Source organism: Gymnogyps californianus, chromosome 12 (assembly GCF_018139145.2).
Source record: "Gymnogyps californianus isolate 813 chromosome 12, ASM1813914v2, whole genome shotgun sequence".
NCBI lineage: Eukaryota > Metazoa > Chordata > Aves > Accipitriformes > Cathartidae > Gymnogyps > Gymnogyps californianus.
This window is the reverse complement of record NC_059482.1, coordinates 2,745,627-2,758,777: the sequence shown is the minus strand read 5'-3', so window position 1 is coordinate 2,758,777 and position 13,151 is coordinate 2,745,627. Positions and strand designations below refer to the sequence as shown.

Sequence of the window (13,151 nt, the reverse complement as noted above, 5' to 3'; positions counted from 1 at the left end):
AGCCCAAAATCTAAATGGGCTTTGCACACCTGCTTTACAATACCTATTACACACGTTTTAAAAAAAACCCTAAGCAACAGTATGTATCTTTTGTAAATTATTTAAAAAATGTCCCCCTCCTTAGAAGAGCTGTCAACGTCACAGGTGAAGACAGGCATTTATGTTACTCCTTTTAAAACAGAGTTCACAAATTCTTTACGTTTGGTTATCCTTACCACAACCCTGAACAGGCCTAAATGTTATCTAGTAAGCCCTCATTTCAAGAGCTTTTCAAAGTAACCGACACAACTGCAGAGGAAGGGCGATAAGCATTATCCATATTTACAGGTGGGAATCCTGGTAGGTTTATGGTCTGGAAAGCAAAGACCATTGTAAAACTTGCATTAAATATCTTATGACCTTAAAAAGACAGTTTTCCCCCCCGACTTACTTCTCCAACTCTAGCTGGGTCTTGAGCTTCTTCTTTGCTCCCATGGTGAGGGATTCAAACTTATTCAGATCTTCCTCAGTAAGACTCAGAAACTTGTAAAAAAAAAAAGCATGCTTAGTTTTACAGCCTGAAATATTCTTATTTACATTTTCAGTAAAGAGTAATTCTGAAAGGCAAGTTTACAGCCATTTTTTTAACACATGTTAATTCAAAGAAACTCTCTACTCCAGTTTTAAATTATAGAATCAGTGTAGAATAAAAGTGGGGGGGACTGGCATGAAAGAAAGAACATCTGCAGATAAAATTCAATTAGGTGTGTGCTTATATTAACTATTCACAATAAAGATGAAGTCATTTGTGTACATATTAAAATAAAACTTTGTGCTATAAATGAGTTTAAGGATCTGTTTCTCTTAAAAATGCACTCTAGTTTTCTTCGTTGTGTCATTTAACACAGAAATCAATGTGTAGTCATCTCATCAGTTTAATTGGAAAATATACTCCAAAATTAAATTTTGTAATAAAATATAGGCATAGATTATGAAAATAAAATATATACATTTATAATATAATGTAATGAAAATTAAAGCCAGCAAAGTATGCATAATAATACATGCTTTTTTAAAACACACTAGAATATGCACAGTTTTGCTAATTTATTAAAGAAAAAAACACTATACATTTCCCCTGACATAGTGAAGAAAATCAAATCAGAAGACTCTGGTAACAGATTATAATTAAATACATACAACATACTACAATCAGCACAAAGCCATCCCAATTTAGACCTGGCTCAACCTAAGCACTTAGTCCACTGGAGGGCGTTCAAGGCTAAAAGACAGTAAGAGGACATGAATTTTACAGATGCAGCTGGGTAAATGCTGTAAAAGCATTCTATTTAGATAAAATCCAGCACACATAGGTATCATTCGTGACTCTTACTATGCAAATACATAAGCGATTATTCTTCCACAAGAATTTCTGCAGAAAACAAAAACCTCACATTCACTTCCAGGTACGCGAACATGCTAATGTTCATGTCTGAAGTCTCTGTGAATCTATTTTTTAAAATAAGGATAACCAAATATTTTGGGAAAAAAATCAATCAAGAAGCAGAAATTTTAAAAAATCAACAAATTTTAGTTATCTACTGCACATCAAAGGGATGAACAAGGAGCCAAAGCAGAGCTCCTAAGACAGCAAGCAAGTGGGATCTTCAAGCATTCAGTGAAGAATTCTGAAACAGGCGGCAGCTGTCAAACAGCCCCGGCCCTGGACACAACACAGATTGAAAACAGAAAGAAGGTTTTCATCAAAATGTTATTGCTTCAAGAGAGTGCAAACCTTCACAGCATTTGCCAATAACTTCTGCAATTCTTAATGCAGATGTTTGCAGCCTCTCTCTCTGCACTAGAGAATATAAGGATGATTTAAAAGGCCTCTTCTTAATCTACGGCCCTACCTTCTCCATTGTGAGCTGTTTGAAGACAGGATAGTATTTGTGCAACCGCAGCTTCCTGAGCCAGTCTAAGATCCCATTTTGCTCCTGTGTCTGAGGGGTCTGTGGACTGGAAGACATTAACATGGGTGAAGAAGAGGTGTCCATCTGGGTGCGATAGGCCAGCGATGAGCCAGTACCTCCTGCATGGGAACAGTGGGGTAGTGCAACAGGAGCAGCAGCCGAGTGCTGAACGTGATTCTGAGAAGACTGAATGCCAGCCACTCCGCATATAGGTCTGCAAAACAGTAACATAATTTGATTTAGCACATTGAATCTGTGTCACCCAGAGGTCAGCTACTACAGCCATACAAATCTACCACTTCCAGGATTTCTGGTAAAACCTGCACTGTTTGTTCCAAGTTACAGATTTGGACCTATGCTGTTCAATAGCACAATAAAACCAGTGCAGTTTATGGCAAATAGTAAGCCTTATCATCAGCTTCAGCAGAGGCTTCCTTCTGTAATCACAGATATTGTATGTTCTACTACCTCTCTGTGATTTAAAAAAGGTTTCGAGAGAACGGCCGTGGTTCAGCTTTGCATTATTAAAAAGAAGAAAAGAAGCCCAAATATAATCCTGTGGAATTTTTTTTTATGTGTGGAAGTGGCAAAATAACCCACAATACTGGCTCCTTGGAGGGTTCTGGGTTTTGTTGGAGAAAATGAAAATTGCCTCTTAAGAGAATGAGTTCTCAGTTTCTTAAATCCTAACGAAAGGCAAGAGAATTTCTTTCCTTCTTTTCCCAAGGCTGACTTCTACCTCCCTTGGAAGAGGTTTCCTTCCTCCCTCCGAAAGGAAAACCCCTGCTGTACAAGGAAACATTCAAATATGCTGTAGAGAGAAAAAAAACCTTTCAGAGATGCTCTAGTCTCCCTTTGCCCACGAAGACTTATACTAGGGATGACCAGATCTGTGCCTCCAATTCGGATGATCATTATTCCTTTTAAGTATGTGATTGAGACCATTACAACTTATGCAGTAAACAGCGGATCACAAAGAAATCGTCCATCACCACAGCTCAACATTGAAGTGTTGATGCCAATTAGTAGTTACAGCTTTAAACGTTTTGAGAAACGCTGCTTAGAACGGATGTTCATAGGTTTTACTGCCAGCAGGAACACTGCAATCGTCTGATCTCATCTCCCATATAACGCTGGTCAAAAGGTTTCCCTAAATTCTCCCCTGAACATACACATTTCTTAGGACAAAAGAGCCACTGCTGATTTCATAACTGCCAATGATGAGAGATTCTGTCACAGCGCTAGAAAGTTTGGTCCAATGGTAATTACATTTTATATCCTTTATTTTTGAAGCTGAAGTTGAATTCTATCTTCCTTTTCCAGTAATTATATTTTGACTCGCAAACTGTCGGTTACCTAAGTTTTGTCGTCTTTGCGATCAACTCACTGCAAAACTTTTCTTCAAGCAATTACCTATACTGAGCTCTTGCAGTTATTATTATAAGATGTGTTTTCGCAAGGCATGTAAAGAATGAACAAATGACAACACTAGGAATGCTCGTAGTACTTTACACCAGTATTCTCACCATTTGTCTGTTTTGGGCAGACCACACACTAAGGCTAGAATTTCTTAAAAATCTTCTACTGACGAATATGAAAGTGTAGACACGAATAAATCCCCAAGGGGAGACAGATAATTACCTATGTAACGGGGTTTTACAACTAACCAGAACACATGTGAACAAAATAAATATTTCACCTTCCAGATGTTCCCAGCGTAGTTCCTACTTTATAAAGGGAGGGGTTGCCAGGATCTAAAAACAGGGAACAGAAGTTACAAATGGCATCAGTTTATGAAATGTACATCAGTGCAAAAAATTCATTTTTAAACTTTCTTTGAACTTACTTGAATTCTGAAGTTGCTGTGAAGGAGATGAAGTGCTGAAGAACTTTCTAACGTGGTCATTTTTCACCACATGGGAAGGTAACGGTGCCAAATACCTGCATGTTCATCAAAAGCAAACAACCCCCCCCATTCTGTTACATTCGATTTGCAGCTGCCTATGCAATGATGATTGTAGACTGCACATGAAATTTTGAAATTGAATTTGAAATTTTGAAGCTAAAACATAAAAGACCTTTCCAATTAGTAACACCATGCAATTCTGAATCAAAGTAGACTTGAAACATATGGATATTCTTATCCTTAATACTACTTAAACACATGTTACCGTTGTGTTGCTTTCACTCTGTTCAGTGTCTCAGTAAAGATGCTTAATTTAGGAACACTGAACACTTGTAAGGCAGAAAATGTTGAAATATAAACTTGAAAATTTCCTTTCAAATTCACAAACCTGAAAACCATAAAATATAGATGTATCTGGTATTTAATTTTCTCCTCTTCGAGATAAACAGCAGATGCAGAGTCTGGCAGTGTAGGGAAAAAGGCTGTAAAACTTATGTCACATTTTCCCTGGGATTGCTGTGACTCTTTTGGGGGAAAAAATGGCAATCTCCTAAAACTTTGCAATGTATAAAGTGTGTTCTATCAACATGACTGAACTCGTCGTCATGCAAACTCAACTGCCTTTTGCCAAATCTTCTATAGATTTGAAAACGTATAGAAAATTGTTTAAAAAAGAGAGCATTTTGGCCATATCTTTGTCATTTTTAAAAAGTCTTTGAGTAAAAAATAGTTCAACTATACGCACACACACAAATGTGCCTTCCACCTTGAAAAATCACAGTTCATTTCTGAATTTTTCAAATATGTAGCACTTAACAGAACAGCTCTTTCTCTGCTCCAAAGACACAACCGTTGCTGTGTAAACGCAGATTGCTGCTCTATTAACCTAGATTTGTAGAGGCTGTTGCTAGCTAAACAGCAGCAGCAGCAACATGCGTTCTCTCTTCCTCTCCCTCATTCTCGTCAACAGGCTGTGATCCTCAAAGCACAGAAGGGACTGTTTGAAATGTTAACGCTGTTTGCCGTGAAAAATAATCTAGGCATGCACCTGCTGGCTCTGACTATGGAAAAACAATGTCCCCTGTGGCTCTGCCAATGGTGGACGAAAGTCTGTCTTGACTTAGGGAAAAGAGGTGTTCAGCAGAAGCTCTAACAAAAGTTAATTAGTATTTTAAAATGTCATGTAATACTTTGCATAGATAGAGACAGTAGTAGCTGAAAATAATTTAAGTCCCTCAAATTCTCCTAGCAAAACTATTTCAGTATTTAGAAAGAGAGAACTGATGTGACGGGCCACAGATGATGATTTTTAAAATGGTGTTTTAGATTAGATAATGGCCAGGTGATTTGTGATGATGTGAGGAGGTACTATCTAAGGCTTCAAAAATTTCTTAGCTGTTAACGGCTTCCAAAAATGTAATGGCTGTAATATATACAGACAAACCTACCTTTTTTTTTAAAATTAAAGTAAAATAAACACCATAACAACCTAAAACAACTGAGACAATAAAAAACTCTGTGAAAGGGTGGTGGTGGTGGGGAAATCCCCACAACCCCTCCCTCAATACAGAATGATGACTATTGGGGCAACGATTTTTTCCTGAGTTTTGGGGTTTTTTTTAAAGCAGTTTTGGCTATTTTTTGAGCCCAAACCAAGCTTCTGCAAAGCCAATGATCCTCTACTAGTTTTTAACAAGGAATGAGGAAATGTCAGTTCTCTAGGAAGCTTAATACAGAATATTATTACCATCTGAACAATTCTTATGCACTGGAATTAGTAGAACATCAAGAAATAATGCTTAAGATCAGGCTCTAATTTCTTGAAAGTAATTTGGAATATGAACATAATATTTCTATTTCCTGTTTTTCTTCCACTAGGTGAAATAAGCCAAGTGTCAAGATAAAAAGCCACCACAACAAAAAACCCAGCATACCTAAGGTCCGATTCCAGGTCCATGTGGTTCCGTTCTAGGTAAAATGAATCTGGACCAGCTAGGCAAGGAATGAATTTCTCCAAGTTTTCTTCTGGATACAGCTGAGATAGCTAAAGGTGGAGGATATTACAAATAATAAGTGAAAAGAAGACTTGCTACTTATATGAGATTCAAGGCACAGCAATTTATAAGTCAAACATTTTATGAAATTCAATCTATCTGTATTATCTCAGTACATTTTGAAAAATGTCATTGAACAAAATTACATACAGGGCCAAAACATCTCTCCGTTTTCAAAGTATTTTTCATATCGCCTTTACCTTTGAAATAAATTCAGTCACTTCAGTGGAAGATTTGGTTACCAACGTCACTGAAGAATCAGACCACAGGACCTTAGGAAGTAAAAAGTATTCAGTTTAGTAACTAATAGTAAGGGATTTAAGTTTGGTTCCAAAAGATCAATAATAGGTATCAAATGTCCCCCACAGACTGCAAGAAAGTTTGCAACGTGTGACATCAATAAGGAAAAACTGTTTTTGTGCACAAGTAACTATTACTCAGTCCTCCCTCGCTGTCCGATTCTTGCTGTTATTATACTTAACAACTATTCTGAATGCTTAAAAAAGCACTTCATAGTTTACACAGCCATTGCACACTGCAGACATCCAGTACTAAGGAACAGACTACTAAGTAATGGAATTTTTTTTTTCTTATTATTGTTAAAGAAAACAGCTGGTTTGTAGAATCTGATGTACAATATGAACAACTCACCACAGTGCCTATTTATAATTAATCAACACCATATGCCATGCAAAGTTGAAGATGGCAGCAAATCACCCCACTGCAAAAAAAGGCAAAACCTTAGAAATGAAACCTGCAGCTACTGCTCTAGCTACGCTCTTTAGACACCATCTTGTATATGCCCTAGAAAAAGGAAATAGTTCAGTATCTCTTCCCATACGCTTTCTGCATTAAGTCATTACATTCTTAGATACAGCGGCATTTATTGGTTGGTAGGTGATTAGTTTAACTGAGCCAAAAGTCAGGATTTCTTGGCATGAAGAATATCAGCATGAGACTGGCCAATGATAAGTCCCTTCAGACTTATGATATCTATTCAAGGCGTTTGGAAAGCATATGGATCCTCAGCAGTTCTATAGGGGAAGAAGCTGGTTTTATGTATTTAAGAATTAGGAGGCCGTCTTCTCACATGACACTAGTTTCAATGACAACTGAAAACATACACAAACTTTTTCCAGCCATCAGAATGCTGCCAAAAAGACTGGTGAGAGGAGAGTATTTCAAAATATATTACATAATGGAGGAATTTCCTCTCTGCAGAGCTGTTACACAAAAAGTAAGGGGGGGAAAAAAAAGAAAAGAAGATAAACTTAAGCAGTTTCTGGTTTTACAAAGCCTGTGGGGTTTTTTGTTTGTTTTTTTAAAGTTCGTGATAAATGAATTTTTTTTTAGATTCATGAGAAATTTCAGAAAATATAGCAGAAATTTCTTTCTTTCTAGTTTTGTAATAACCCGACATTTGTTACAACTTATGTTTTGCTAACTTGTTATAATTTTCAATACTTATAAAACAATGTGAACCGTAAATGCAAGGAACAATAGCGTTGCGAAGCGATGCTGAAAACACTAAACTGCTCTATCTATTGACCTTCTATTCCCAAGCTACTAAACAAAACATTTAATAGTTGGGTTTCTAACCCACCAAACAGCAATTTATTAGCTCAGCTAAACTACGTACTGTTCTTTTAGTTACAAGCTGTCAAGTGAAATACTGGTAAAAGTAATTTCTGGTATTTATAGAAAAATTTGTAATAGGAAAAGATGTTTCACAAGATACTAATATGTAACTGGAGTTCGCACAACTGCATAATTCATGAAGATTTTTAAAGCCTCTTGAAAAATCCTTTCTAATATTGATGACATTTGGAACAATCATGGGATTCAAAAAATTCAGAACGTTATCCATGAATCAAGTCATGCAGAGGTTAACGCTGTCAACATCACAAGAAGATGCTGAACTGATGCTCTATCTTGGGTGGTAGTTTTAAAGACTAACTTTCTTTTTGGTAAAAGTTGTAGATAATTGAAATTCTACTGTCCGTTTTCTTTCGGGTTCTCCTTTTCTCACCAACTGTTTGGCTCCGTTGCCTCATTAAGCAAACCAAAGACATTTTCTGGGCTTTGCATTCTGAATTTTGGAATACGTTGTTCCAACTAGATGGGAGAAAAGCAGTTTGTCATTCTTTCTCGCCAGCACCCAGAATCCAGTCTCCACTATTAACACAAGGTTTCACAGCATGAAGTCATCCCTCCACAGAAATTGTGAGCAATGACCGAACCTCCAAAAGCTGCGTAAAAACGGGGGGAAGCCACTTCTCCTAGCAGCTTGTGGCTAACCACTCTCGTTCCAAAGAAACTATTCTCACTTCCAGTCTGAATTAGTCTGGCTTCAATTTTCAGACAACGGTTCCTGTTATGCCTTTTTCTGCTAGATTAACGCCCCCTTTACCGTAAAATATTTTCTTCCCTTTGAAAATGCTTTTATATGATACTGAAAGTAATCTTTCAGTCAAGTTCTTTAAGTCTCTCACTACATGGCATTCTCCTCCAGCCTTGAATAATTTCCATAGCTATTTTCTGTACTCTTCAACACCCCTTTTAAAACCAGGAACGCCTGAACCATATGCCACAGTCTCACACTCCCCTCAGTGCTGAATGCAAAGATAAATGACCATCCTACCTCTTTTCCCATATGTGCAGCAGTGCCCTAAGAGTCTGAATTCTCATTTGTCCAGGTTAAGACTTAAATTCTTTCTAGCTTCTGCATTCCAGCACATAGATAATCATTCTGTAAGTGTGGCATGATATTTTCCCCTAAATATATACTCTGCCACAACTTGCTGCATTAAAGTGAGTATTTTTTTTTGCCTGTGTCCCACTTACCAGACAATCTCTGCATCATCCACAAATGTTCATCAACAGCTATTTATGACTACTTCCAAATCATTGATTAAAAAATATGACTACCATCTATCCCAAAGGAGCTCCTCTAGACCAATTTCTGGGATCTAACAATAAAGTCTGAGAATTTGTTTAACTCCTCCTTAAGTATTATCCTCCCTTCTTTCATAGTAAAAAATACCCAATCACCAAAACTTACCTCAAAGGAATATTCAACATTTCTTTCATTCTTCTTGTGTGCCAGTCCCTTTAATTCCACTTTTTCAACACTCACTATGAAAAAGCAAAGAGATAAGAAGAATGAGGAGGATATTCTTAAATGCATGCAAAAGTGACAACTCTTTGGTAGTGCCAGGAGTTGCTTTGAGAGCACTCGACGACTTGCGGCGGTGCTTCAGGTGCACAGCTCGGGCTTGCCTCACTCAGCAGGTAGGAAGGTTGATACCACTGTTCCGTGACGCTTTCAATTCTAGCCTTAGCAAGGCTTTGTTTCAACCAGTACCCAAACAATACACTAAACGCAAACTTCTTTATTTCCTCATGGCCTTATCATACCACTCATCGGCGTAATGACAGAACGCTACACAAACATGCATGGATTTATCTTAATAACATCAAGTAGCAAATACCATCCCTCCGAGGGAAAACTGGCGCACAGAGAAACAAAGACGGGCAAAAGTCTCCATGTTTTCAGGGGCTGATTTTGCAAGGAGTTTAGCGTGTTTTTATTGCTGTGTTGACATCACGACGACTCCTTGACTGCAGTTTCATGGAAAATTTCAGCCTCAGTTACTGCAATTTGAGTGAGTTGTAAGTAAAAACAGGATCTTACTGTGGAAAGGGTTGAATAACAGTACAGGTCACTGCTTCCATCTCTACATATGATATGCAGCCTTTAAAGACACGATCTTACGCATCAGATATTTGATATGCTAAATTCTCAGAGACTCTCATTTCCCAATACGCACAGATCAGAAACTCTACCATGCTAAACTGTATGAAGATTATTTTACTGACTCTCTATTTCTCTTGCAAGTTCCTCCTGCCTTTTGACTGCACGCATGGGGATACACACACAGAATTTTTCTTGTAAAAAGCCAATTTACATTCGCTTAAAAATTCAAAATCAATTACACTAAAACAAAGTCGCTAGAATTTTACCTCCAAGCGACAGGTGCTTGAAGGGATGCATGCTGTGTCTATTGTGTTTTCACTTAGCGGTTCTAACAAGCAAAACCCAGAGCCCTACCATTTTGTTTCTGGGGAATCACCATTTACAAGATGTTTACCTGTTTTCAAGACTATTTATACACTATATTACCCATAAGACTCAAACCTATGTTTATCATATATCACTGACAAAACAGTTGCAGTGCAAAAGTCACAGCGACAACATTACAACAGGCAACCTGTGTTCATCAGCCTCACATCTCCCTGTTCCCCACAGCGAGACTTCAGCCAAAGCCACCCTATTGCCTATCTGGAGCTTGATTTTCCTCTACCTTGAAACAATCGTGACCTGAAGTCTGTATCGTGGCCATTTAAAAATTTTTGTTGTGTCCTGTTCATTTAAAAATGTTACAACCTAGGTCTTAGCTGTTTTAAAAACCTCCTCTTTGAGTCTTATTTATTTGCAGTCAAAATTTTTAGAACTGGCAGTTTTAAATAGATCTACAGATGTTCGTGCCTGTCTAAAATACAGAATTAACATTCCTTTTGTGATCATCTCAACTGTTCCTTCTCCATGTAATTCCCAATTACAATAACATAAATCCCTGAGCGTATGAATAATGTCAATTCATTACTTACTACTTTCTCCTGCGTATTATGCTTTTTGTAGAGACTTGCTCCTCTTAAAGTTTTCAGTGGATTCCTCTCACGCTTCTAAAATGATTTTACAGTACTACCGCGCTGTTACACCACATGCTGAGCACCACAGGAATAAATCTTCTGCATGCCAGATATCGATGAGCTATCTAGACAGTATGTAGTGGCATGAAGATTTAAACATGCACACGGTTCAGATGTTTTCTTGCCATTTTAAGAAAAATCTACTTTGGTACACTTACTTAAGAGAATTCAGGGCACTCTTAATGGTGAGCACAGTTAAAATATACTGAATATTGACTGGAATTATACATACTTCAGAATTATAATTAGAAAGAACATGTAAAGTGGATATTGAGGGGGGGTATCACCATACTGTTGGTGAAACAGCTGAAGGATGAGCAAATAACTTGCAGAAAGCCTAGTATCAACTGCTGCAACATCTGTTTTTGGAGTAGGACAAAGAAAGCCAGAAAGACGTAGCAAGTGTTACTTAACATTTGTCGTTTGTAGCAAATCCAGTGTCACTTTACTGAAACTGTTCTTAGCATTGGTATTTTCTACAGTAGTCAAATACCATCTTTTCTATCTATTCATTATTTCTCTACAGTGATTCAAGCAAAATAGCATTACCTATCAATATAAAATACAGCTATTTCTGTTTTACTATGTGGGTTAATAACAAACTTTAAATCACCTTGTGGATTTTGTTGTGCTGACAGTTACATAACCTTCTCATGCTAAAGTTCTGGTCTGAACTTGTGCAGTTAATATAATCTGCTGCAGTGAATTTATCCTTTGGAAAATGATTGCAATTAGCAAAGTGAACCGTTAGGTAGATATTTCTGCACTGACTGCAGTGATCCTAAACTGAATCTTGTCAGATTAGGTCTGTTCTAGAGCATGAAATATAGTTCACTGTGCAGCAGCAATATGCTTCTAGGGACAATTGACTGGATAATTTCTAATGCTATACGAAGTGCTCCAGTAATTTTCTCCCAACTAGCTAATACTGTGAAAAATATCATCTGTCTAAAAAATTCTAGTTGTTTAATTTGTCAAGTTGTATGTTTTTGTTATGTGGCCTCTCACATACTCTTCGTGTTATTTAACTTGTGGTTGGTTTTATTAAAATAGCCTTCCTAAACCTACCATGAAGCTTAACTTTATTCAGAGCAATCAATCATACAAAACTCAGGAAGGAAAAGGTGCCACCTACCAAGCAGGAGAGAATGGATATTAAATTTGCTGTCTAACAAATTATAAAGTAAAAAAAAAAAAAGAATTGTTTTTTACCGTATTTACTCTCAAAAGCGTGGGATATTGCTCAAAGAGCTGACTCTACCCAATATCACTATAAATGATTCCATGACCAGAAAAACCTTTGTACGGAATTAAGGACACATGATACTGTTGTCTTTTCAGGATGCTGAATTCAGCAAAACTCAAGCTTCCCAACCCACGGGATAAAAAAAAAAGTTAATGTTTCTGATCCAGGAGATAGCCAGAGCAAGTATATTTGCACTGCTTTAAATCTGAGCTTTAGGTCTGGAACTAATCAATGGGAACTCATCCACAAGTAGCCCAGCTACGCTCTCCGCGTTAGGTTTTGTTGTTGTGCATGGGGCAGACACCGACCAGAGCAGCTTGGCAGGGTATCAGTCATGATGCAAGATCTCAGAGACATACCTTTCTGTCTGCTCCTCTCTCCCAGCACTTCCCTGTAAAACGATCCAAGAAAAGTGCTTGTGTGTGGATGCGTACGTGCCTCCCTCACTGCTAGGCTTTCTAAGCTGCACTGGCAGAGGGGCACAGAAGACTTTTCATCATGGAGATTTATCCATAATTATCTGGGAAATTAAGGCAGGTAAGTGAAACAGTCGGACGAGATCACAAATGACGTATGAAAGGGGTAGAAAAACACAAAGGAGGTTTGTAGAACTTCAGTGCTGCAGGAGGCTCCCATCAAGGCTGTGCCACCCTCTGTGTTAAAACTGTGTTGTGGCACCGTTCAGAAAAGGGCAGAGTACTGGGACATAGCCACACAACCCTAAGTATGCATTCGTAGTTACTAGGAATCAGATTTTTTCAATAGCTGAACCTTTGTCTTTTGCTGCACTCTGCTTTGCAAGGGCAGCAGACAGTACAAAAACATCTTCATTCACTCACAGAGATTTTCTGTAATCAAATTTTCTAAGTGGGTTTTTTTTTTATTACTTTATTTGCTGCTTTCTTTTAAACACAAAAGAAACGTTCTTCATGTAGTTTTCAATTGTACATAGAATTGTATCAAGTATGGAAGCTTGCATTTGAAATACTACAGCACAGAGGCAGAGTCAGAAAGCACACTCATTAGAGGAACTAAGTCATCTTTTCTCCTTTTCAAATAGTGCTTCCCCCCCACCCCCGTTCCAAAGTGTCCAGATAAAACAGATCCAGTGAGTTTGAAGACATTTTATTCAGTTCTGTTTTCCTATTCTAGCCTGGGATTTTTACCCATTTGGCTGATATTAGTGCATTTGTCATCTGATGAGTTGAGTGCACAGACAA

General features: G+C 37.7%; 1 protein-coding gene across 1 annotated transcript in view; it reads right to left on the bottom strand.

Annotated features, from left to right (window-relative positions):
• ZCCHC14 (zinc finger CCHC-type containing 14) overlaps positions 1-13,151 on the bottom strand; it is a 54,982-nt gene that overhangs the window by 8,807 nt on the left and 33,024 nt on the right. The window contains exons 3-9 of the mRNA XM_050904089.1: positions 8,974-9,047; positions 6,113-6,184; positions 5,793-5,902; positions 3,799-3,893; positions 3,652-3,706; positions 1,893-2,166; positions 431-522 (exon numbers count right to left, since the gene is read on the bottom strand). Coding sequence (XP_050760046.1) covers positions 431-522; positions 1,893-2,166; positions 3,652-3,706; positions 3,799-3,893; positions 5,793-5,902; positions 6,113-6,184; positions 8,974-9,047 — 772 coding nt within the window. The remainder of the gene's footprint in view (positions 1-430; positions 523-1,892; positions 2,167-3,651; positions 3,707-3,798; positions 3,894-5,792; positions 5,903-6,112; positions 6,185-8,973; positions 9,048-13,151) is intronic.